Genomic DNA, 27,629 nt, shown 5'->3' with positions numbered 1-27,629 from the left:
ATCAAACCTGTTGCTCGTCTCTCGGTGACGCTGCACTTTTTTTTACACAATCTCTAAATGTGTCGTCACTTTCCTTTGTGTTCCTTTAATTCCAACTGTGATTTGGAAGTCTGTGTTCTCGTTTAGACTCTTTAGATCTATTTAAGAGGTTTTTTATTGATCTGAGTTTTGGGACAATTAAACGGTTATTGAGTTGAGAATTCAAGGCGCACTATGTAACTTTTCTAGTGGAGGAGGCGCCACCTGCTTGTCTCCATGGCGACGTTATTGAATGTTTGATTAGACGTGTGCACGGCATTTCTTTAACAACTGGCGATTTCACTGCTCAAAAACACCGCAAGCAGTTCAGCCTTTCCACAGATCTGACCTGGAACGTGCCACGCAGCCATCGCCTGGCAATGTTAAACAGAAGATGTTCAGACTGAGTGTTATGGGATGCAAACTAATAATGATGTTTTTTTGAATATAATTTGTCTTTGGAGCTTTTGTTTTGCTCACAATTACAGTAAGTAGTTGCTTGTTTGCTAAGGGTAGGGGGAGATAAAGGACAATTCAACTCAACAGCTCTTTCACATTTCAGGTGTGTTTTGCGTTCTTACAGGAGAACGTTTCAACAACATCGCCACGAAGACAAGCAAGCCAGACTGCCAGAAGGTTCCATGTTCCAGTCCCAGTGCCTTTTGAGTGGAGTTTGCACTGTTTGAAGGATGGGTCAAGGGCGGATGAACTTCTCTACGAGGACAATAACGAGGGCAATAAACTTGATCCAAAATACTGTCAATAAATGTCAAATAATGTCTGAAAAGCCTCCGATAATCGTCTCTTGTTCGTTCTTTAAGGGGACAATTTCAAAACCAAAAGTGTTCGAATGTAGTTTACAAAGTAGAATATAAGAGCCCAAATGTTAAACCGACCGTTTTGTTGGTTGCGATGGATTTGTGGGCTTCGTTCATGTTTGTCTCATCGAAACTGCGACTGAACATGGGCTGGGACAAGACTAAACCAGGACAGACTTTCTTTACCGTCCAGTGGCGGCGTTTTGTGAGATGGGACACACCGAACGCACCACCGGACGAATCACTTCAGTTCAGAGGGGATGGGGTTCTTTCAGAGGACGGAGGGGATGGGGTTCTTTCAGAGGACGGAGGGGATGGGGTTCTTTCAGAGGACGGAGGGGATGGGGTTCTTTCAGAGGACGGAGGGGATGGGGTTCTTTCAGAGGACGGAGGGGATGGGGTTCTAGGATGGAGGGGATGGGGTTCAGAGGATGGAGGGGATGGGGTTCTTTCAGAGGATAGACGGGATGGGGTTCAGAGGATGGAGGGGATGGAGTTCAGAGGATGGAGGGGATGGGGTTCAGAGGATGGAGGGGATGGGGTTCAGAGGATGGAGGGGATTGAGTTCAGAGGATGGAGGGGATGGGGTTCTTTCAGAGGACGGAGGGGATGGGGTTCTTTCAGAGGACGGAGGGGATGGGGTTCTAGGATGGAGGGGATGGGGTTCAGAGGATGGAGGGGATGGGGTTCTTTCAGAGGATAGACGGGATGGGGTTCAGAGGATGGAGGGGATGGGGTTCAGAGGATGGAGGGGATTGAGTTCAGAGGATTGAGGGGATGGGGTTCAGAGGATGGAGGGGATGGGGTTCAGAGGATGGAGGGGATGGGGTTCAGAGGATGGAGGGGATGGGGTTCAGAGGATGGAGGGGATGGGGTTCTTTCAGAGGATAGACGGGATGGGGTTCAGAGGATGGAGGGGATGGGGTTCAGAGGATGGAGGGGATGGGGTTCAGAGGATGGAGGGGATGGGGTTCAGAGGATGGAGGGGATGGGGTTCAGAGGATGGAGGGGATGGGTGAGCGGGCGCGCCTCAGCTGACTCGGCGATCCAAACGGAGACGACCTGGGGGACAGGCTCAGGCCTCTGGAGATGTTGCTGAGGCTGAGGGACTTCTCGTAGTCTTCAGATGGAGGTGAGAAGGTGGAGGAGGAGCGTGGATACACACAGGCCGTGAGGTTAGCTGGTGGAGCAGGTGGAGGAGGAGCATGCACACACACGGGCAATGAAATGAAGTGGAGGAGGTGGCACAGGTGGATGAGTTTAGGTGGAGTAGGTGGAGGAGGTGGAGGAGGATCACAGATGGTGAGGTGGCCCGGTAGCAGGTGGAATAGTTGAAAGAGGTAGAGCAGGTGAAGCAGGTGGAGGAGGTGGAGGAAGTGGATCAGGTGAAGCAGATGTAGTAGGTGGAGCAGGTTGATGAGGAGGAGCAGATGGAGGAGGTGGAGCAGGTTGAGGATGTGGAGCAGGTGAATGAGGTGGAGCAGGTGAATGAGGTGGAGCAGATGGAGGAGGTCGAGCAGGTTGAGGATGTGGAGCAGGTGGATGAGGTAGAGCAGGTGGATGAGGTAGAGCAGGTGGAGGAGGTGGAGCAGGTGGATGAGGTGGAGCAGGTAGATGAGGTGTAGCAGGTGTAACAGGTGGAGGAGGTGGAGCAGGTGGAGGAGGTGGAGCAGGTGGAGCAGGTGGATGTGGTAGAGCAGGTGTAGGAGGTGGAGCAGATGGATGGGGTGGAGCAGGTGGATGAGGTGTAGGAGGTGGAGCAGATGGATGGGGTGGAGCAGGTGGATGAGGTGTAGGAGGTGGAGCAGATGGATGGGGTGGAGCAGGTGGAGCAGGTGGATGAGGTGTAGGAGGTGGAGCAGGTGGATGAGGTGTAGGAGGTGGAGCAGGTGGATGAGGTGTAGGAGGTGGAGCAGATGGATGGGGTGGAGCAGGTGGAGCAGGTGGATGAGGTGTAGGAGGTGGAGCAGGTGGAGCAGGTGGAGGAGGTGGAGCAGGTGGAGCAGGTGGAGCAGGTGGATGAGGTGTAGGAGGTGGAGCAGATGGATGAGGTGTAGGAGGTGGAGCAGATGGATGGGGTGGAGCAGGTGGAGCAGGTGGAGGAGGTGGAGCGTGGTCACAGATGTCGAGTTGGTCCGGTGAGCATGTCAGAAACAGAGTGAGACACAGAGAGATGAGAGAGCAGCAAAATATGATCATTGAACAGCAGAGGAAGAAGTGAAGCGGCCGTGGAGGACACGAGGAGGTCGACGCGCGACGAGACGGGCGACGAGACGGGCGACGAGACGGGCGACGAGACGGGCGACGAGACGGAAAAGCCCGTTACCGTGCAGACGTCACACTCAAACTCCACAGTCTCGTTAGCGGAGCGGGCGGCGGTTAGCGGTTAGCAGCATTAGCGTCAGCTGTAAGTACACGTTAGCGGCTAATGGACACGCGCAGCCATTACTGAAATGACAGGCGTCCTCCAGAGGGCAGTGGTTAAAGGGGACAGTCCTGGTGTGATAGCACTGCAATTTCATTTAAATATAGAATAAAGTGTTGTTTTTAACGCACTGGAGAGCGAAGAGCACCCGAAACCCCGAGGAGCCACTCCCACATGGAGCAGAGTCTTTACACGCGATGCACAAATGTGAATATTGTAGGCGTGTGGCTGTGGGTCGTAGCTAAAGCTAAATGCTAGAGTCACAGACAGGTGGCGCTGCGGAGGCTAAAAACTCCAGGTGGAAGCAAAACCTAAAACTTTTTTTTTTTTTTTATTGACAAAATTCTTTATACAAAATCCACCGCTGCCATTTTTTACTGGAGAAACTTTGTCGCGAACATTATATGGAAAAAGGATGGACTTTGAATCAACGTTTCTTTTAAACTAATCCATAGAATTTACCACTAATCAATTTAACGATAAATCAAAACAATTGACCCAAACTGCACTTTTTGTAAAAAATACCCTGAAACAATTCGTCACCTTTTTTGGAATTGCACTATTATTAAAACTTTTTGGAAAAACTGTTTACAATTCACAATACGTCACATTGAACCCAACTTTATATTAAAATTTGAACACATCATTTTTGGTTTCCATGACACAAAAGTCAACTATAGTAAAAAAAATGGCAATTAATTTAATTCTTATATTTAGCAAATTCTATATTCATAAAAGTACATTTTCATAATCCTTTTTCCCCGTTGATATTAAACAAATTGAGTCATATTTGCACCGTCTCAAAAAGTTTAAAGTCTTTGAATGTTTTTGATTGGTAATTGGAATAGGCCCCGCCCCCGGCATTCCTTTAAACGTTTGTGTCATGTCATAAATGTCAAATGGAACTTAAAACTATGACAAAGGCTCTTGTTGAGCAGCCGTCATCGCGAAATAATGTCAAGATGTTTCGACTTCCATCCGAAAGTCGTCTCCCAACACAGCATGCGTTTGTCCTCCTCCTGAACTCTGATTGGTCCTGTGCTCGGAGGGGAGGAGCTATGACTTAAACGTCGTGACGGTTTCACTCTTACCGTTTGTGTTGTTGAGGCGTGTTGAGGTCCGGCCTGCTCCCCCTCAGAGCAGGGCCTCGTGCACGTTTGACTGGTTTGATTTCGGCTGGTTTTGTGAGGCTGTTGTAGACTGAGGGGAGGTTGGATCTCAGAACAACATTCTTATTTCATGTTTTTAATTTTTCTTTCTTAACAAATACTCACTGCTTCACTCACGTTCTCGACTCCCCCTTTGGACAGGACCAATCAGAGTTCAGGAGATGCTCAAATCGTCTCCCTCAGATTGAAAGTGACTTTGATGGAAGTTGAAACGTGATGATTTCTAAAACACTGTCCGGATGAAAGCTTTTCTTCTGCTCCAGGGTGGACGAGGTGGTGAGTGACGGCTGGTGGAGGCTCGGAGGGGGCGACGGCGCACATTGGCAGCCTCGTTTTTGTCAGTCCGCCCCGGGGCAAGTTGGATAGCTTCAGTTTTGATAAAAAAGTGTTAAATGTGTTAAAACTATGATTCTGATTCATGTTTTTATGTAGCAACAAAGACTTCACAGAGACAAAACTGAGACACAAATAAGGCCATTTTGGACTGAATAAAGAAACAGCCTTTTTTCAACTTTAAAATAATAATAATTGAAAGCAGTATATTTCTGTCAGACACACGAGCACGTTGTTGGTGTTAAGACTCATTTTAAAGTTGTGGAGAGCCCAAAAAAGCCCCATCAAATGCATTATTTTCACGTCAGCCATTTTAGACTTGGTTCATGGTGGTTTGGCCCTGGTGAAGTCCAGGTTAAGTCCTGGTTAAGTCCAGGTGAAGTCCAGGTTAAGTCCAGGTGAAGTCCAGGTGAAGTCCAGGTTAAGTCCAGGTTAAGTCCAGGTGAAGTCCAGGTGAAGTCCAGGTTAAGTCCAGGTTAAGTCCAGGTTAAGTCCAGGTTAAGTCCTGGTTAAGTCCTGGTTAAGTCCAGGTTAAGTCCAGGTTAAGTCCTGGTTAAGTCCTGGTTAAGTCCAGGTTAAGTCCAGGTTAAGTCCAGGTTAAGTCCAGGTTAAGTCCTGGTTAAGTCCAGGTTAAGTCCAGGTTAAGTCCTGGTTAAGTCCAGGTTAAGTCCAGGTTAAGTCCTGGTGAAGTCCAGGTTAAGTCCTGGTTAAGTCCTGGTTGAGTCCTGGTTGAGTCCTGGTTGAGTCTTGGTTAAGTCCTGGTTTAGTCCAGGTTAAGTCCTGGTTAAGTCCTGGTTAAGTCCTGGTTTAGTCCTGGTTTAGTCCTGGTTAAGTCCAGGTTAAGTCCTGGTTAAGTCCTGGTTAAGTCCTGGTTAAGTCCTGGTTAAGTCCTGGTTAAGTCCTCGTTTGGCCCTGCTTAAGTCCAGGTTAAGTCCAGGTTAAGTCCAGGTTAAGTCCTGGTTTTGCCCTGGTTTTGCCCTGGTTAAGTCCTGGTTTAGTCCTGGTTAAGTCCTGGTTTTGCCCTGGTTAAGTCCTGGTTTAGTCCTGGTTAAGTCCTGGTTTTGCCCTGGTTAAGTCCTGGTTTAGTCCTGGTTTAGTCCTGGTTTAGTCCTGGTTAAGTCCAGGTTAAGTCCTGGTTAAGTCCAGGTTAAGTCCTGGTTAAGTCCTGGTTTAGTCCTGGTTTAGTCCTGGTTAAGTCCAGGTTAAGTCCAGGTTAAGTCCTGGTTAAGTCCTGGTTAAGTCCTGGTTAAGTCCTGGTTGAGTCCTGGTTGAGTCCTGGTTGAGTCTTGGTTAAGTCCTGGTTTTGCCCTGGTTAAGTCCTGGTTAAGTCCTGGTTAAGTCCAGGTTAAGTCCAGGTTAAGTCCTGGTTAAGTCCTGGTTAAGTCCTGGTTGACTCCTGGTTAAGTCCTGGTTTTGTCCTGGTTAAGTCCTGGTTTTGCCCTGGTTAAGTCCTGGTTTTGCCCTGGTTAAGTCCTGGTTTAGTCCAGGTTAAGTCCTGGTTAAGTCCTGGTTAAGGCCTGGTTTAGTCCTGGTTAAGTCCTGGTTTAGTCCAGGTTAAGTCCTGGTTAAGTCCTGGTTAAGTCCTGGTTTAGTCCTGGTTTAGTCCTGGTTAAGTTCAGGTTAAGTCCTGGTTAAGTCCTGGTTTAGTCCTGGTTTAGTCCTGGTTAAGTTCAGGTTAAGTCCTGGTTAAGTCCTGGTTAAGTCCTGGTTTAGTCCTGGTTTAGTCCTGGTTAAGTTCAGGTTAAGTCCTGGTTAAGTCCTGGTTAAGTCCTGGTTTAGTCCTGGTTAAGTCCAGGTTAAGTCCTGGTTAAGTCCTGGTTAAGTTTAGCCCTGGCTGGAGGCCTGTTTAGACCTGTAGACCTGGTGTAGTCCCGTTCCAGTCCTGCTTTGTCCTCCTTTTTATAGTCTTGTCCCGGTTTGAGAAGGCACTGAAGCCACTTTAGTCCAGAGGGCTGTTACTCTCCTCGAAGTGCCCGACACTTAATCTGACACAGAGACTTTTGTTTGTTTTGTCATTATCGCACTTAACTGCTCGAATTGAACAGCAACACGGGGTCTAAAGTTCATTTCGAGGCCACTTCAACATTTCCGATCAAATCTCTTCATTTTCGGGCTGAACTCGCGCGCTGAGCGTCGCGGCCGCATCTCGTTTGTCCAATCACGGCGGAGCAATTATTCAGAGTAGAATGCGTCCTCTTCCATTTCCCATTAAAATCCCACGTTCGCGCAGTAACCGCTCGCGCTCAGGCCCGGTTTGCAGCACTCGAGCCGAAATGGAAGTCTGAATTTAATTAGCATAGACGTGGCAGGGCTGAACGGCCGCTAATCGAGCGTTTCCTCGGAGCGATGCCAGACAAGTGGACCAGTTAAATCGGACCAATAATCGTTCCTTCTGTCGACACTAAAACAGCAGAGGACGCGCTGGAGGGGCACGGCGGGCAAAGGGAACAGCTTGATTTAGAGATATTCATTTACAACCTTTCCTAAAGATGAATTTAAAAATTGGGCATTTTATGTGGGAAAATGGCCTGAATTACACATATAAGACACAATGATGTATGAATCTGAACGACAAATAGAGCCAGGCGTAGCATGTTTAGCCCAATTTTGTTGCCATGATGGATCCAACATTTTTAATATCCGAGTAAACTAGATTTGACTGATAATGTGCATGAAAATGTCAATTTTGCCTCATTTTTTGGAGTTGAAACCTGAATAAAGCAGATTTAGAATTCAATAATCAAGAGTGTGTGCAATGTCCCAAAATGTTATATATGGATAAAAGAAAGAATAAAACCATGATAAAAGAGACAAAAAATAAAGTTTTGCCTGTATTGCCCATATTCTGATAACGTCCCCTCTTTTATGTTTTATATTATTATTAGTATTTTATTAAGTCATAAAAAACTAAAATTCACTGCAGTATCTTGTGTGAAAAGACTCAGACGCTCAGAGAGACTGAACGTGAGCGCGGAGGAGCACCACATGTGCAGATGCTTAAATATTCCAGATTTTGTGCTTTATTTATTGTTTGTTCCTTCCAAGTTACTTCGAATCATAAATCATAAATCATTACTCTTACTCTTACTTCAGAATCAGACAAAGGTTTATTACAAACTACATAAACTAGGACTTCCTTTGGTGATGAGGTGCAACAAATATAATTAAAAAAATATATAGTAATAATAATAAGGCTATAAAGATAAAAAATAAACTTAAACTCAATACTTTGACTGAATATATATACACACTTGAGTAAATGTTTCCCCAAATGATACTTCTTGGACCACTACTTTGTACTTTTACTTGAATATTATGATTTTGAAGCAATTTTACTCTTCCTTGAGCAATATCATTTTTTGGACAACAGTTCTTTGGATACTTCTCCGCCCGTCATGCGTTGGCCCCGCCCACGTGGTTAGACTCACCTGTTTTCCTCAGGCCTCCGTCGGCGGGGCAGTAATCCCGCGCGGCGAGCAGGAAGCACGTGCCGCCGCGCAGCTCCTGCTCCCGGGTGCTGGAGCGCCTCATGGAGTCTGGCTCCTCCGAGGACATGGTCAGGTCACTGCCCCCGCTGCAGTCTGCGGATAACACTGCACACACCCCACCACAGGGGGACACGCCTTTATTTAATGCAGAGGAGGGACCGTGCGAGGGATGCAGAGGAGGGACCATGTGAGGGATGCAGAGGAGGGACCATGTGAGGGATGCAGAGGAGGGACCATGTGAGGGATGCAGAGAAGGGACCATGTGAGGGATGCAGAGGAGGGGAAGGACGATGTGAGGGATGCAGAGGAGGAGAAGGGACGATGTGAGGGATGCAGAGGAGGAGAAGGACAATGTGAGGGATGCAGAGGAGGAGAAGGACGATGTGAGGGATGCAGAGGAGGGGAAGGACGATGTGAGGGATGCAGAGGAGGAGAAGGGACGATGTGAGGGATGCAGAGGAGGAGAAAGGACGATGTGAGGAATGCAGAGGAGGAGAAAGGACGATGTGAGGAATGCAGAGGAGGAGAAGGGACGATTTGAGGGATGCAGAGGAGGAGAAGGACGATGTGAGGGAGGCAGAGGAGGAGAAGGGACAATGTGAGGGATGCAGAGGAAGAGAAGGGACGATGTGAGGGATGCAGAGGAGGAGAATGACGATGTGAGGAATGCAGAGGAGGAGAAGGGACGATTTGAGGGATGCAGAGGAGGAGAAAGGACGATGTGAGGAATGCAGAGGAGGAGAAGGGACGATTTGAGGGATGCAGAGGAGGAGAAGGACGATGTGATGGATGCAGAGGAGGAGAAGGGACGATGTGAGGGATGCAGAGGAGGAGAAGGACGATGTGAGGAATGCAGAGGAGGAGAAGGGACGATTTGAGGGATGCAGAGGAGGAGAAAGGACGATGTGAGGAATGCAGAGGAGGAGAAGGGACGATTTGAGGGATGCAGAGGAGGAGAAGGACGATGTGATGGATGCAGAGGAGGAGAAGGGACGATGTGAGGGATGCAGAGGAGGAGAAGGACGATGTGATGGATGCAGAGGAGGAGAAGGGACGATGTGAGGGATGCAGAGGAGGAGAAGGACGATGTGATGGATGCAGAGGAGGAGAAGGGACGATGTGAGGGATGCAGAGGAGGAGAAGGACGATGTGAGGGATGCAGAGGAGGTGAAGGACGATGTGAGGGATGCAGATGAGGAGAAGGACGATGTGATGGATGCAGAGGAGGAGAAGGGACGATGTGAGGGATGCAGAGGAGGAGAAGGACGATGTGAGGGATGCAGAGGAGAAGGACAATGTGAGGGATGCAGAGGAGGAGAAGGGACGATTTGAGGGATGCAGAGGAGGGAGAAGGGACGATTTGAGGGATGCAGAGGAGAAGGACAATGTGAGGGATGCAGAGGAGGAGAAGGACGATGTGAGGGATGCAGAGGAGGAGAAGGGACGATTTGAGGGATGCAGAGGAGAAGGACAATGTGAGGGATGCAGAGGAGGAGAAGGGACGATTTGAGGGATGCAGAGGAGAAGGACAATTTGAGGGATGCAGAGGAGGAGAAGGACGATGTGAGGGATGCAGAGGAGGAGAAGGGACGATTTGAGGGATGCAGAGGAGGAGAAGGGACGATTTGAGGGATGCAGAGGAGAAGGACAATGTGAGGGATGCAGAGGAGGAGAAGGACGATGTGAGGGATGCAGAGGAGGAGAAGGGACGATTTGAGGGATGCAGAGGAGGAGAAGGACGATGTGATGGATGCAGAGGAGGAGAAGGGACGATGTGAGGGATGCAGAGGAGGAGAAGGACGATTTGAGGGATGCAGAGGAGGAGAAGGGACGATTTGAGGGATGCAGAGGAGGAGAAGGACGATGTGAGGGAGGCAGAGGAGGTGAAGGGACGATGTGAGGGATGCAGAGGAGGAGAAGGGACGATTTGAGGGATGCAGAGGAAGGGAGAAGAACGTTGTGAGGGATGCAGAGGAAGAGAAGGGACGATGTGAGGGATGCAGAGGAGGAGAAGGACGATGTGAGGGATGCAGAGGAGGAGAAGGGGAGGTGGAGGGTCGCAGTACGGTCTGAAGCGGCTGAGCCAGCTGTAGGAGGGTTTAGATAGTAAATGGAAGAGGAGGTGCACTGATTGGGAGCAGAGGAGGTGCACTGATTGGGAGCAGAGGAGGTGCACTGTGCCACGGGGAGGAGTAACTCGGGTGCTTGGATTGAAGCTGTAGAGGAGGTGGCCCTGGTGGAGCAGGGGACGTAGATTGGGTGGAGTTTACTCGAGCTTCATTTGAATTTTTTTCTACAATAGAACAGTCACGGATGAATGAGGCACAACATCTGTGTTCTGCTTGTACTCTGTGATACTCTGTGGTGCTCTGTGGTACTCTGTGATACTCTGTGGTGCTCTGTGGTACTCTGTGGTATTCTGTGGTGCTCTGTGGTACTCTGTGGTATTCTGTGGTGCTCTGTGGTACTCTGTGGTATTCTGTGGTGCTCTGTGGTACTCTGTGGTATTCTGTGGTGCTCTGTGGTACTCTGTGGTATTCTGTGGTACTCTGTGGTACTCTGTGATACTCTGTGGTACTCTGTGGTGCTCTGTGGTACTCTGTGGTATTCTGTGGTACTCTGTGGTACTCTGTGGTATTCCGTGGTGCTCTGTGGTACTCTGTGGTACTCTGTGGTATTCTGTGGTGCTCTGTGGTACTCTGCGGTATTCTGTGGTACTCTGTGGTACTCTGTGCAGACTGCAGAGTACCACAGACGCCTCAGGAAACCAGTCTGAGTCTGACGAGGTCGTCACTAATTGCCATCAATAGGAGCTGAGTCAGAGAGAGTAACTGACACAGGCACAAAGTATATGTTTATTTTATATATATATATATACACAGAATATATATATATGTGTGTGTAAGTCTATGGGACGGACACTTGAGTTTGATCAGACCCGGTGAGAATACCAGACACTGTTTGAAAAGAATCGTTTCACTGTGAGACTTAGACACAGAGTCATTTTGAGAAGAAAAATATGCTGGATAAATACTTTATGTACATTTTTATATTTAGTGTGACGCGGTGAGTTTTTGGTTTTAAATGGTAGAAAAAGCTTCAGTTGTATCATCTGGACACTCTCAATCTGCAGATCTAGTTTGAGAACTCGGATGTTTATCCTGCTCTGACCACCGGGCGGAGCCTCCTGACAGTAGCTTGTCCTATTAATCTATTTGTTTGCACTGTTTTAAGTTCCCCTAACAGCCCTGTAAACTGACTGTCGCTCCCTCATCACTGATGCCAGGGCGTCTCCAGGGCTTCAAAACACTATTGTATCCGAACGGTTAATTGAACCTTAAACTCTTCAATGCCTCTGAACTTTAGAACCAGCTCTTCTCCTGCAGCGGCAGGACTTACACGGACTAGATCTGCAGATTGAGAAATGTCATGTTTAAAAACAAAAACCGGGTCCAGATGAAACAGCTGAACCGTTTTCTCTTGGACGAATGAGAGACTGGGTTTAAAAAGCATCTTGTCGATACAGATCGGAGGTGAGGCGCTCGACTTTTATCGAGCGCGTCGTCTTCCATCGTCAGGACAAAAGAATCGTGCACAAAATATTTGACTTAAGGTTAAGTGTTGTTTATTGGTAAATGTGAGTCTTATGTTTGCAAAGAAAGAGTGTCATTAAATGGCCATCTATGACCCTCGCCAGCAGTAAACGTCTCGGGACATGGCTGCGGGGCCGAGGGAGGACTCAGGGTTTGTAACTGACGGGATCATACTCAAACCTTCATGACTCATTTGAACGTTAATTCTTGCCGTGGCTGAAGCGCTCAGAGTAGTTCAAACTGAATAATGCTCGTTGAAGTCCAGCATCGGCGTGTGTTACCTGAGCGGTTGCAGTCGAGGATGCGGCTGCCCTTCATGTGGCACAGGTCCCCTTGGGTGCTGTTGCAGCTCAGGTTCAGCTCGGCCTTGCAGTAGGACGGCGACCCGCCCTGCACCTGCGGGATGTGCTTCTTCCGCTTCTTCGGCAGCTTCTGTTTCGCCATCGCCAGCGAGTAATACATCCCAAAGTTGTTCACAATGACCGGCACGGGCATGGCTATCGTCAACACGCCCGCCAAGGCACACAGCGCGCCCACCACCATGCCCGACCACGTCTCCGGGTACATGTCCCCGTATCCAAGAGTCGTCATGGTAACAACCGCCCACCAAAACCCAATCGGGATGTTTTTGAATTTCGTGTGAAGGCTGGCAGTCGGGTCGTTTGGCTTGGCGCCGATCCGCTCCGCGTAGTAGATCATGGTGGCGAAAATGAGCACTCCCAACGCTAAGAAGATTATGAGCAGCAAGAATTCATTCGTGCTCGCTCGTAACGTGTGCCCCAAGACCCGAAGTCCCACAAAATGGCGGGTTAGCTTGAAGATACGGAGGATACGAACAAAACGCACCACCCTGAGGAAACCCAAGACGTCCTTGGCAGCTTTCGAGGACAATCCGCTCAACCCTACCTCCAAGTAGAACGGCAGAATCGCCACAAAGTCGATGATATTCAAGGCGTTTTTGACAAACTCCAGCTTGCAGGGGCAGAAGGTCACGCGGACCAGGAACTCGATGGTGAACCAGAAGACGCAGACGCCCTCCACGTACGTCAGGGCGGGGTCCGTCTCGATCTCGTACTGCAGGCCGGAGTCGGGGATGCTGGCGTTCAGGACCTGCTCGGTTTTGTTGATGATGGTGTTGAAGGCTTCGTGCGTCTCCAGGCAGAAGGTGGTGATGGAGACCAGGATGAAGAACAGCGAGGCGAAGGCGATGAACTGCAAAAGAGAAAAAAGATCCTAAGATTTCCTCACAAACAACAACCAGAACTAGACCAGAACTAGACCAGAACAAGACCAGAACTAGACCAGAACTGGACCAGAACAGGACCAGAACTAGACCAGAACTAGACCAGAACTAGACCAGAACTAGACCAGAACTAGACCAGAACAAGACCAGAACTAGACCAGAACAAGACCAGAACTGGACCAGAACAGGACCAGAACTAGACAAGAACTAGACCAGAACTAGACCAGAACTAGACCAGAACTAGACCAGAACAAGACCAGAACTAGACCAGAACAAGACCAGAACAAGACCAGAACAAGACCAGAACAAGACCAGAACTAGACCAGAACTAGACTAGAACTAGACCAGAACAAGACCAGAACTAGACCAGAACAAGACCAGAACTAGACCAGAACTAGACCAGAACAAGACCAGAACTAGACCAGAACTAGACCAGAACTAGACAAGAACCAGACAAGAACCAGACCAGAACAAGACCAGAACAAGACCAGAACAAGACCAGAACAAGACCAGAACAAGACCAGAACTAGACCAGAACTAGACTAGAACTAGACCAGAACAAGACCAGAACTAGACCAGAACAAGACCAGAACTAGACCAGAACTAGACCAGAACAAGACCAGAACTAGACCAGAACAAGACCAGAACAAGACCAGAACTAGACCAGAACTAGACCAGAACAAGACCAGAACAAGACCAGAACTAGACCAGAACTAGACCAGAACAAGACCAGAACTAGACCATAACAAGACCAGAACTAGACCAGAACTAGACCAGAACTAAACCAGAACAAGACCAGAACTAGACCAGAACAGGACCAGAACTAGACCAGAACTAGACAAGAACTAGACCAGAACTAGACCAGAACTAGACCAGAACTAGACCAGAACAAGACCAGAACTAGACCAGAACAAGACCAGAACAAGACCAGAACTAGACCAGAACAAGACCAGAACTAGACCAGAACAAGACCAGAACTAGACCAGAACTAGACAAGAACCAGACAAGAACTAGACCAGAACTAGACCAGAACAAGACCAGAACTAGACCAGAACTAGACCAGAACTAGACCAGAACTAGACCAGAACAAGACCAGAACTAGACCAGAACTAGACCAGAACTAGACCAGAACTAGACCAGAACAAGACCAGAACTAGACCAGAACTAGACCAGAACTAGACCAGAACTAGACCAGAACTAGACCAGAACTAGACCAGAACTAGACCAGAACAAGACCAGAACTAGACTAACGATTAATCTACTGATTATGACTAGTTGACAATGAAAAATAATAGCAGTTGTATTTCAATCGTAATCGTTCTCCGGATTTAACAGACTCTAAAACATATGAAAATACCATTTTGACGGCGCAATATTCCGTCAAAATATCAAAAAATAATAAACTATTAATGATTTACATCAATAAAACACTTTATTTGTTCATATCTTCTCTCAAAAAGCCTTCAGTCATCATATTTCCACCTTTATTTGATTGAATATATATATATATATAAAAATCCAAAAAAATCAAATTGTTGAGGGCTGAAAAGTGAGAAATCTGATCAAACAAATGATCTGCCATAAATAACAATAGTTTGACGATGACCAAAGCAAAACGCTCCAAAAAGTTAAATCCAGTTGAAAAAATGTAGCGCAGAATAGAAACAAATAAAGTTATTGCTCTCAAATGTTGTGAAGTTCAAGTCTAAAATGTACTTTCCGGCACTGACGGCGACTCGGTCAGAAACAGATCCAAATATACAGCTGTCCCCCCTCCCCAGAGCTCCCCCTGTGGGCCGGAGGGTGTAACAGCGTCCCCTCGTCACCGTAACGCTTTCAGACGGACGCACACGCACTTATTTATGAGGCGATTAAAAATGCACCGGCGCAGATCGTCACGTGATCGGCGTCTGCACACGTTACAGGCGTGTGCGCGTGCTAACGACGCTAACGAACCCGGGTCAATCTGCATTCAACACCAAACACACTTTATACAACAACACAACGGCTCCTGATATGATACACCATTATATCAGAAACCATTTTTACATCAACTTATTAAGAAAATGGGGGTTTATTGAAACTAGCACAACGCAAAAACTCATCATATAGACTCATTAACTAACTAATGAATGTACTACGATGGGTAAATACATTTTATATTGGATATTGTGGATGATTAATTTAATGTGTACATTTTCCAAACTTATATTTATGTGATACAGGGACCGGATCAGGGCTGTCCGGTCCCTGTATGACCGGAGCAAGAGCTGTGTTTGCAGTAAGTCAGACCTGTTCCCAGTGCATGTTGGACTCCTCAGGGCTGCCCTTTGTCACCGGTTCTGTTCATAATTTTTATGGACAGAATTTCTAGGCGCAGTCAGGGGTCGGAGGGTGTGGTCAGGGGTCGGAGGGTGTCCGGTTTGGGGACCACAGGATCTCATCTCTGCTGTTTGCAGACGATGTTGTCCTGATGGCTCCATCAAACCCGGACCTGCAAGTGTGAAGCGTCTGGGATGAGAATCAGCACCTCCAAATCCGAGGCCATGGTTCTCGACCGGAAAAAGGTGGCTTGCCCTCTCCAGGTGGGTGGGGTGTCCTTGCCCCAAGTGGAGGAGTTCAAGTATCTCGGGGTCTTGTTCACGAGTGAGGGAAGGATGGAGCGTGAGATCGACAGGCGGATCGGTGCAGTGGCTGCAGTGATGCAGTCGCTGCATCGGACTGTTGTGGTGAAGAGGGAGCTGAGCCGAAAGGCAAAGCTCTCTATTTACCGGTCGGTCTACGTTCCTACCCTCACCTATGGTCATGAGCTTTGGGTAGTGACCGAAAGAACAAGATCGCGGATACAAGCGGTCGAAATGAGTTTCCTCCGCCGTGTGGCTGGGCGCTCCCTTAGAGATAAGGTGAGGAGCTCGGCCAAACGGGGGGAGCTCGGAGTAGAGCCGCTGCTCCTCCACGTCGAGAGGAGCCAGCTGAGGTGGCTCGGGCATCTGTTCCGGATGCCTCCTGGGCGCCTCCCTCGGGAGGTGTTCCCGGCATGTCCCACCGGGAAGAGGCCCCGGGGAAGACCCAGGACACGCTGGAGAGACTATGTCTCTCGGCTGGCCTGGGAACGCCTCGGGATCCCCCCGGAGGAGTTAGAGGAAGTGTCTGGGGAGAGGAAGTCTGGGAGTCCCTGCTCAGACTGCTGCCCCTGCGACCCGGCCCCGGATAAAGCGGCAGAAGATGGATGGATGGATATTTATGTGATTTATGAGCTAAAAGACTGAGAAGCAACACATCGAAATCAAGATTCATATTTTGAGTTTAAATATTAATATCTAAATATGCCTTTCTTGCAGGTTTATTGAGCGTCCGTTGCGTCTCAGAGACAAACAAGTTTAAAATTGAGCTGAAAAACAGGTGAGAATTGGTTGAATTTGTCTTTCAACTGTGAAAATGCATGAAATCAACATGAAACAAAAACTGGCACAAACATCAATTCAACGTTTACGCTGCATAAAAAACAAAACAAAATAAAACAATGGACAAACTTTTTCACTGCAGTTTCACAAAGTGAGAAACGACATAAATACAGAGCGTTTAAAAGCTGGAAAAAAGTCAATTTTGCTTAATATTTTGTCCTTTAAAGATGAACTAACTTTGCTGGTCGGCTTGTCTCCATGGAGTCTTGCTGTCAATGTTCCACAGTAGGCTTTACATCAATCAATCTCCATGGAGACAAGAAGTTACCAGGCAAGGTTACAGGTCAGATCTGTGTAGAGGCTCCACAAAAATCACTTATAATTGAATAAATGCAAGCGCAATGAGTGCAATGCCGTGCTGTGGAACGTTCCAGACAATGCAATAACATCTCCATGGAAACAAGCATGTGCTGCAAACCTCCCACCGGAAAAAGTTACACAGTGCACCTTTAATGACTTCTTAGTTTTTGTTCAATTTCCTTCAGCAGAAGCGTTACAAGGACAAAACAAACACTGCCGCTCGCCAGATTTGATACAGATTTGTGGCTTTCTTAGTTTATCATAACGTTCGGCCGTATTCTTGTGCTAATAATACAAAATCTGCCCGATAAAGCGGCGCGTGATGAATGTGAAGAGCAGATAAAGCCGAATGTCTCTCCACAAACGGCTCGTGTGTGTCAGCGCTCGTCACATTATCCCGCTCGACAGACGAGCGCCGCTGTATCTTCTGCATCGCATTAGCCTCAGATCTCCATCACTCACGCGACACAGACATCTCCTGGAGCCGAGGATCAATCATTAACAGATTATAGTGACGCGCCACATCTACACGCGGCGCTCCGGAGCTGTCGGAAGGGGCGGTCGAGCCGAGGAGTCACGTTTGAGATCTGAAAGTGTCTCCGTGGTCTTAAGTCTCAAGTCTGGGCCCGTTTTAAGTGATCTAAAGCAGAAACTGAGAGGTTCTAGCTTCCAAAGCGGTCTGGCTCTTGGGCTCCAGGTGAACTTTAGCTCAGGGGGAGGAGCTCCACAGCAAAGCCAGATGATTGGACCAGAGAGAACGCAGACTCAGGCCAAAACAAGAGGCAAAAAGCAGAGAAACACAAAATAATCATGTGTCTCCAAACGACTAAAAAACACAAAAACTAGACTAAAAACGACCAAAACTTGACTAAAAGCATAAAAATAGCAACAAAAAGTCACAAGAACATGACAAACAGCAGCAAAAATGTGACAAGAAGCGACTTAGGGATCATCTCAAAATGGGTTGAAGCTGAAAAGACGTAATTTTTTTCGTCTCTCTCTGGACCCCCTCCCCCCTCAAAAGACGAAAGACTGGCTTCACATAAAATGTTAACGCGTTGATAAAACGATAGTAGCTTGATAGACCTGCTCAGCTCTAGTGAACATCCCTGAACATCCTTTAATATGTTTATCAGTAGAAGTTATGAATTCTCCAAATAATGTCACCTGTCGCACATGTCTGTTTACTCAATCCACATGGTTCACGGCGCGGGGAGCGGGGCGGGTGCTCCCTCGCACGGGCCACTGCGCGCCGCGATCACAACGCACCGTGCGCACTGGCCGCGCACGGGCCGCCGTGCGTACGCACTCCCCGTGCTCCGCGCTGCACCCGCCGCCTAATGTTGGCCTAATGCTCGTTGCTGAGAGAGTTTTTTAGCATTTCAAAACAATTACTGCCACAACGATGTATTGAAGCTTCAAAGCAAAAAAAAGACGAAATATATTACGTCCATTCAGCTTCAACCCATTTTGAGATGATCCCTTAAAGAGACGAAGCAACAAAAACATGACTAAAAGCGACAAAACACAACTGTGACTATTAGCAACCATTTTACCTAAAGAGACAAAAAGTACCAATATAAGAAATAAAATGCAACTAGAAGTGACTAAATGTGACAAAATCATGCCTAGAAGCAACAAATTGCAACTTAAAGCAACAAAAGTGGTCTGACATGATCCAAAGTCAAAGCACGACATAAAGAGAGGTTCAAACGCGGCGTAGAGGCTTTAGCCACGCCCCTCACATGCAAAGAAGTGAAAGAAATGAGGCAAAACTGTTCCTGTGCACGCTCACTTTAGCCACGCCCCTCACACACACACACACACTCCTTAAAGAGGGGTTCAAACGCGGCGTAGAGGCTTTGCAAAGAAGTCAAAGAAATGAGGCAAAACTGTTCCTGTTCACGCTCGCTTTAGCCACGCCCCTCACACACTAACTTTAGCCACGCCCCTCACACACACACACACACACACACACACTTTGAATGAGCCTACTGAGCGTCTTTTGTGAATCGCTAGCCTAACTGAGCCAAACAAAAAATGAAAAGACATACTTTTATGTTACTCCAAATCCACAATAAAAAAAAATTCTCCATCCATCAATTTTCCACCACTTGTTCCCTTTTGGGGTCGCGGGTGACTGAAGCCTATCCCAGTGACTTTGGGCCTTAGGCATAAGGACATAGACATCACAGACAGTTCACCCGCACATTCTAGGGCCAATTTAGAGTCACCAAATTTGTCTAACAGATGCATGTGTTTGGACGGTGGGAGGAGCCTGAGAACCCGGAGAGAACCCACGGTAACACAGGGAGAACATGCAGACTCCACCCAGTGATGTTGGTCTGGTCCGGGAATCGAACCCATGATCTCCTTCTTGGGAGGCAAGAGCGCTAACCGCCTTTGCCACCGAGCCCCCAAAAAAATACTAAAGCTTGGTATCATAGCAACACGGCCTGACATGCCGATATAAGTCTGTGGTTCAAGGATCTAAAACAGAGCAGGAGACCTCTGGATTTCTACTTCTGACGTCACAATCTGGGTAAAATGTGAATGTTTCTGTGCTTTCTGAGGCTCAAAACGAGAGGACCCAGAACCCGGTCAGTGTTGTGATCCTCGGCGCTCGTCCGTGTCTCTGTGTAAGTCACTGTGAGCTCGTTACCTTCTAATATCTTTAATTAGCTCAGCTCCAAAGCGAGGTCCGGGGAGGTCCGGGTCTCGCTCCCCCGTCCACGCCGAGCTCTTTATCGCTCAGCATGTCGGACACGCCGCTCTCCGTCGTCTCGAATCCACAGAGCTGGCGTTAGTTAAGGCGACGCTCGTCACGGCGCACACATAATTAAAGCTGCACTAATTGCTCGGTTGTATTGTAGTCTTGTGAGACAGGCCCGGATCCCGTTAAACAAAGAGGGGTAAAAATAAACCCGTGTGAAGAGCCCGAGGAACATTCTCCAAACATTTGTACGATAAAAGAAGAGCGGCTGTGGCTCGACGGTAGTGGCACTTTTCTGAACCACAGTCCTTAACGATTACCAGCCTCTGTGTGTCGTATAATGTACACACTTTACACAATAGATTACCAGCCTCTGTGTGTCGTATAATGTACACACTTTACACAATAGATTACCAGCCTCTGTGTGTCGTATAATGTACACACTTTACACAATAGATTACCAGCCTCTGTGTGTCGTATAATGTACACACTTTACACAATGGTTCTGCTGAAAGTACACAAAGTATTCATGAGCGACGCACACATCACTGTCTCACAATCAGTGACATTTACGTACGACCAAAAAACCAACTGCAACTGGTATTTTGTAATCTAATAAATAAACACAAACATGTGACCAACTATATCATCTGAATATTTAAATCAAATTTAATTCACTTTATTTATGTAACGCCCAAAATCACATCACAGTTGTCTCAGAGGGCGACAGTGAAAAACTGATGAAACTGTGTCCATAGGTCCGATGGGCGATGTCCCAGGGTCGCCTGTCCTGAGACCCTCCCCCTCGGCCTGGAAAACTACATATATTCCTACTAAATAAAATAATATTTCTACTTCATCACCTGAATATTTAACTTTACGTTTGCATTATTAGGACCCGGCGCTCGTCTCTCGCTGCTCTTTATCTCTCCCAGACAGTGGCCTAGTTTCTGTGTCTCTAAATTGAGGCGTGATTTTGTCGAACGACGGTCTGGCCCTTTCCCTCCCATCAGCGGGCGCCATGGCAACCGCATCCCGCGCCTCAGACAGATGAGGAGCCAAAGAGAGACAGGAGAAGGAGGGCTCCTTCTCTTCCCTCGCTCTTTTTCTCTTCAATTTAGATGCAAATCAACCAGACAAAGGGAGAGAGGGAGATTAGACGAGGAAATAGAGACGGACAGAGAGAAGCAGAGCGAGAAGGAGAGCGAGGTGCGGGAGGGGCTGAGTCTGTCTCCAGAAGGGCTTCCCCCGATGATGAGCTGTCAGTTACATTTGTGATGAGAGAAGATTGTGTCAGCGGAGTTCCACCCGCAGCATGTCATTTGTACCAGAAATATGATGAATAAACAACAATCTGACAAGGAAATAAGATAAATAACCGCAATTTTCAGGGTTAGCACAAGAGCAAATATGTATCGAAACATGTCAACAGTTTAAAGCGCCCCCTACAGGTTGGACGACTTATCGAATTAAAATGCAGTTGAGATGAATATATTTGGAATTTAGCTAATTAAAAAAAAAAAAAAAAAGTCATCAAGAGTAGCAAATTTTTTAGGTTTATAATTTCACTTCCTGTTTTTAATTGATGACATCACACTAGAAAATTACCCAGCAAACACTGGGGGAAAAAAACTAATTCAATGTCACAATTCTTTTTATTCGACAAATACAAATACACAAGAGCGACTTTATTTTGTTGAATTCATGTTTAGAGAGTCAAAATAGTTGTTTCTTTCGTGTAAATTCGGCATAAACTTTGACTGGAATGAATGTCCCTGGTGTGATGTCACTTCCTGTCATTTTACACAGATTTGTTTTACTTTTCTCCACAAACACAGACTTGATTGGTGTAAAACTATAATGTAGGTGTACAACAGGAATAAATACATGAAATAAAGTGAAAATGAGAGAAAATTCTAAAAAAAAAGGGTCATTCGTCACTTTAAAGGACTAATATCATGCTAAATGGACTTTCTAAGCGCAGACTGTGAGCACAAATACGCACATTCAGAAGAAAAAATGTCAACTATCTGAGTGACCAACATTGCATTTCATCCACACTCTGCAAAGTCAACGTGAAACCTACTGGACTGATGCATCACAGGCCACACGCCTCTTTTAAACATTTATTCAGTCCCAGGCCGAACTATCACACACTTTTAAAAGAGGATCATTTGTTTAAAGTGGCGGTATTCTGAAAACCCGCCCTAAACTCTTTGAAATGCCAGTTTTTAAACCATGATTATTATCTCATGTCTTGTTATGTCTTGGGTCTTATCCATGAGCTCAAACATGACTTTGGCATTATGTTGTTGTTAGCATAAAATCAAGATTATTCCTATACATTCCTACACACTTGTATTTTTTCTGCTGTTTATATATACTGTATTCAATGATCATTTTTTGTGTGTAGAATTAACTCGGCGTGTCGTGTGCTGCAGTCACATGACACGCCGTGACTATTTAAAGCACCGGTGAGCAGTTGTCTTGCCTGGCTATATAAATACACTGGAATAATAGTAATAATAATAATCGGACTCTGACTGGCTTTACAATTTCTCAGATTTTTCAGTCCATAAATCATGAATATGGACAGATGGATCATAAATCACAGACGCAAATCAAATTCATCACAACTGTTCCCTTACATTAGCATGTGGGGGCAAGCTAGCTTTTGTTTATTTCCCCATGGTAAATCCCTCTGCTGCCAGTAGATGGAGCACTACAACCAAACCTGAGCGAGTGTTTTCAGTAGATTATTTTAAATTCTAAAACACGAGACGCCAAATCAAAGGCCCGAGAACAAGAACGTTGTCTCTCCACAGGTTTGTGAAAAGTCTCTCCGCAGTCTTCACTTCCTACTCTTTTTTGTCCCCGTTCAAAAGATATAGTATTTTGATATGTGCCATGGCGTTAACAGCATAGGGCCGTTACCATGGCAAATCTGCCTGGCGCCCATGAACACATGTTTCAGACGCCGCCGCGGGGAAGACGGGCTCTTGCGCCTCACCTGGGACCATGACATCATCACGTTTCAGAAGCGATCAGAGCTGGTGTTGTGGATGTGCAGGTTTAAAGTGCCTCCCATGTCGGGGTCTGTGCGCCTCAGACACCGCCTGCTCCTGGCCTCATTACGGAGCCCGGCGAGAGCACATGAACACCACAGACACAACGCCATCTCGCCACAGCACGCCGCTAAAAATATCTGTCCAAACGTGTCGGGGGAAGAGCTCATTTGAATAAAACATTGTTACATTAAAGCGGAGTGAGAGGAGCAGAGGGAGCAGACATGAGTCCTGACACACACTGACACACACTGACACACACTGACACACGCTGACACACACTGACACACGCTGACACACGCTGACACACACTGACACACACTGACACACGCTGACACACACTGACACACACTGACACACGCTGACACACGCTGACACACGCTGACACACACTGACACACGCTGACACACACTGACACACACTGACACACGCTGACACACACTGACACACGCTGACACACACTGACACACACTGTGACACACTGACACACGCTGACACACACTGACACACACTGTGACACACTGACACCTGGCACACGCTGACACACGCTGACACACGCTGACACACGCTGACACACACTGACACACGCTGACACACGCTGACACACACTGACACACACTGACACACACTGACACACGCTGACACACACTGACACACACTGACACACGCTGACACACGCTGACACACGCTGACACACACTGACACACACTGACACACGCTGACACACACTGACACACACTGACACACACTGACACACGCTGACACACACTGACACACACTGACACACGCTGACACACGCTGACACACGCTGACACACACTGACACACGCTGACACACGCTGACACACACTGACACACACTGACACACGCTGACACACACTGACACACGCTGACACACGCTGACACACACTGACACACACTGACACACGCTGACACACGCTGACACACGCTGACACACGCTGACACACGCTGACACACACTGACACACACTGACACACGCTGACACACACTGACACACACTGACACACGCTGACACACGCTGACACACGCTGACACACACTGACACACGCTGACACACATTGACACACACTGACACACGCTGACACACACTGACACACGCTGACACACGCTGACACACGCTGACACACGCTGACACACACTGACACACACTGACACACGCTGACACACACTGACACACGCTGACACACGCTGACACACGCTGACACACGCTGACACACACTGACACACGCTGACACACGCTGACACACACTGACACACACTGACACACGCTGACACACGCTGACACACGCTGACACACGCTGACACACGCTGACACACGCTGACACACACTGACACACACTGTGACACACTGACACGCGCTGACACACACACACACACACGCACACGCACACACAACCTGGTTTGCTCCTAAAATCCCGACATTATGATTATGATTATTATCATGATTGACTTCTTTTATGCCTGAAACACACGGTCAGATTCACGCAGGTGATGAGCCGCGCCCGAGCCTCGTTTGCACTCGCGCTCGAAACGTCGTTCGCGGGGAAACACATTTTGTAAATCCCGTCCCAAAACTAGCGCGCTCTGATGTGAACCTTCTGTCAGACACTCGCGTCTGATCCTCAAACATGCAAACATCTGCTCACGTCTTCAGACACGGAGACATTTCACTGCAGAAGAAGAGTGAAGACCTCCTCCAGCGCCCACATGAGAGGCTGCGACGTGGACGTGCCCAGGGAGGAGCGCCGCGGCTGGGGAAGAGTCGGGAGACGTCTGCCTCTGCTGCTGGAGGACGGCCCGGATGCTGAAGCCTGACAGTGCAGTTAAGAGCCTTATTTTGATAGTTTGGACAGGACAAGTCTCGGTTTGAAGGGTGATTCACGGGAGGTTGTCACAAGAGAAGCTGAACAGCCAAAAAAAAGTTAAAAATACTCAAAGTCGTCATCTTAATGTGAGAGCAGTTTTGCCTGGTTGTTGCTGCGTTTGTCAAACTAATGTAAATAGTCAAAGACAAGACACGGAAACACAAAATACAGTATTTAAAAGAAACACGTGTGGGAAAGGTTTCTCACACCTGAGTTCAGTTTCTCCGGCCACGCCCAGGCCTGATGGCTGCCACGCCCAGGCCTGATGGCTGCCACGCCCAGGCCTGATGGCTGCCACGCCCAGGCCTGATGGCTGCCACGCCCAGGCCTGATGGCTGCAACGCCCAGGTCTGATGGCTGCCACGCCCAGGCCTGATGGCTGCCACGCCCAGGCCTGATGGCTGCCACGCCCAGGTCTGATGGCTGCCACGCCCAGGCCTGATAGCTGCCACGCCCAGGCCTGATGGCTGCCACGCCTGTTCTCACTCAGGAAATCACTTAAAGGCGCAATGGACGATTTTTCGGCGATTTGAGAACTCAGGCGGAAGTGCACATGCCACACCCCCGTGCACATGCCACTCCCCCGTGCACATGCCACACCCCCGTGCACATGCCACACCCCCGTGCACATGCCACACCCCCGTGCACATGCCACACCCCCGTGCACATGCCACTCCCCCGTGCTCATGCCACTCCCCCGTGCACATGCCACTCCCCCGTGTGGACTGATACAACACACACACGTGCGTTTGTTTATCAGCGCGACGGATCTCATCGCATCTCTCGTCTCCCGTAGATTTCCGTCTCTTCTGAGCTCAAACCGTCTTTCTCCGTCTTCATTTTGTCCCGTACACTGAGGGAATTATATTATGATAGATCAATGCGCTTAGACACAGGGAAACGTGCTGCTCTCATGGGGACGAGCCACACGCGGCTGCAGGTGAGCAGTAGGTGCGTTTTATGATTGACATGTGGCAGGACTAATCGGCCGTCCACGCCACGAGGAAATAAGACAAAACATTGTCCATTCAACCTTTAAATAGCATCTTCCTGACAAAGTGAAGGAGACCAAAAGATCCACGAGGCAGAGGCTGAGACCACGAGGGACTTTTTGGTGGCACATCTGCCAGAGCACCGCCCCCCCGCCCCCGGAGCGGCTGAACGAGGAGCTCGTGTTTAAGGGGGAATAATGAGGTTACTACAAAATGATATTACTCGAGTAGAAGTACACAATGATATTACTCAAGTAGAAGTACAAAATGATATTACTCGAGTAGAAGTACACAATGATATTACTCGAGTAGAAGTACAAAATGATATTACTTGAGTAGAAGTACACAATTATATTACTCGAGTAGAAGTACACAATGATATTACTCGAGTAGAAGTACACAATGATATTACTCGAGTAGAAGTACACAATGATATTACTCGAGTAGAAGTACACAATATTACTCAAGTAGAAGTACAAAATGATATTACTCGAGTAGAAGTACACAATGATATTACTCTATTACTCGAGTAGAAGTACACAATGATATTACTCGAGTAGAAGTACACAATGATATTACTCGAGTAGAAGTACAAAATGATATTACTCGAGTAGAAGTACACAATGATATTACTCTATTACTCAAGTAGAAGTACACAATGATATTACTCGAGTAGAAGTACACAATGATATTACTCGAGTAGAAGTACACAATATTACTCGAGTAGAAGTACACAATGACATTACTCGAGTAGAAGTACACGGCAGTTACTCAAGAGCAAAGAAGGAATTTGGTGAAAATATCGAGGAAGAACTGTGATAACCTCGGATTTAAATATGTCGAGCCCGTAGGCTTTACTATAGTGAGAAATGGGGGATGAGAGAGAAGGAAAGACATGCAGCAAAGTGTCTGCGACCGGACTGCAAAAGAATGTGTTTTATGTGCAAAGGATTGACACAAAAGAGTGTCTTGTGTGAATGTTGGAGCGTTTTAGTATTTGGCGTCTGGCGATGAGGATGTGATTTTGTGGCTGAAACATAGAAAAATGCCTTAAGTCATTATTAATATCTCTGATATTTATCCAACCAATTAGTCTGAGCGCACACACTTCACACGTGATGTGTGCTCTAAGACTTTATGTGTGCTCTAAGACTTTATGTGTGCTCTAAGACTTCATGTGTGCTCTAAGACTTCATGTGTGCTCTAAGACTTCATGTGTGCTCTAAGACTTCATGTGTGCTCTAAGACTTTATGTGTGCTCTAAGACTTCATGTGTGCTCTAAGACTTCATGTGTGCTCTAAGACTTTATGTGTGCTCTAAGACTTCATGTGTGCTCTAAGACTTCATGTGTGCTCTAAGACTTCATGTGTGCTCTAAGACTTCATGTGTGCTCTAAGACTTCATGTGTGCTCTAAGACTTCATGTGTGCTCTAAGACTTCATGTGTGCTCTAAGACAATATGTATTAGTGCTGATGTTCAGCTGGACTTTAGCAGAGGATTTCACACATGCTCCATGTTTGGGTCAGTTTTTCCTGAACCAAGTGAGTCCAGACCCCAAGGTCTGATTGAAACATGCAGACACAGGAAGAACATGCACATCCACATGTTCCACTTGGGTCAGAGTCAAACCCTCGTGTCTCCTTCACTTCACTCTGAGACTCACAGGAGGAGGGTCTGAGGACAGGGGCCTCTGACCACGGGCCTCTGACCACGGGCCTCTGAACACGGGCCTCTGAACACGGGCCTCTGAACACGGGCCTCTGAACACGGGCCTCTGAACACGGGCCTCTGAACACGGGCCTCTGACCACGGGCCTCTGAACACGGGCCTCTGGAGAGCAGCTTCAGTGAGAGACTGATCCACCCTCGCTGTGTGAAGGAAAGGTTTCGTAGGTCTTTCCTCCTGCTGCTGTCAGACTTTATAACAAACACTGTTAGTCTTGAACATGTGCAATTCTGTCATATGTGCAATTACTGTAAAATTCATGTGCAGTCCATGTGCCGTCGTGACACATATTCATGTGCAATTACTGTCGTGATCACATGCAATGGTATTTATGTATTTATTTATTTTATATTTATTATTTTTCCCCTCCATCCCTTGTTGGGAAATGGGAGGTTT

At 47.5% G+C, this 27,629-nt stretch overlaps 1 protein-coding gene across 1 annotated transcript; it reads right to left on the bottom strand.

Moving 5' to 3' along the window:
* Positions 1-1,803: 1,803 nt before the first annotated feature.
* Positions 1,804-27,113, bottom strand: kcnc2 (potassium voltage-gated channel, Shaw-related subfamily, member 2). The gene is made up of 7 exons (XM_072453543.1): positions 27,062-27,113; positions 26,175-26,276; positions 24,724-24,990; positions 24,357-24,460; positions 12,126-13,056; positions 8,192-8,356; positions 1,804-2,016 (listed from the first exon to the last, which is right to left on the bottom strand). The coding sequence occupies exons 1-7, from the start codon at positions 27,111-27,113 to the stop codon at positions 1,832-1,834; spliced, it is 1,806 nt and encodes a 601-aa protein (XP_072309644.1). The 3' UTR covers positions 1,804-1,831.
* Positions 27,114-27,629: the final 516 nt, after the last annotated feature.

This window comes from Eucyclogobius newberryi, unplaced genomic scaffold, assembly GCF_026437365.1.
Source record: "Eucyclogobius newberryi isolate DKJ021-1_F unplaced genomic scaffold, fEucNew1.0.hap1 SCAF_2, whole genome shotgun sequence".
In the NCBI taxonomy this organism is placed as follows: domain Eukaryota; kingdom Metazoa; phylum Chordata; class Actinopteri; order Gobiiformes; family Gobiidae; genus Eucyclogobius; species Eucyclogobius newberryi.
Note: the sequence above shows the minus strand (reverse complement) of the source record. Positions and strands in the feature narration are given on the sequence as shown.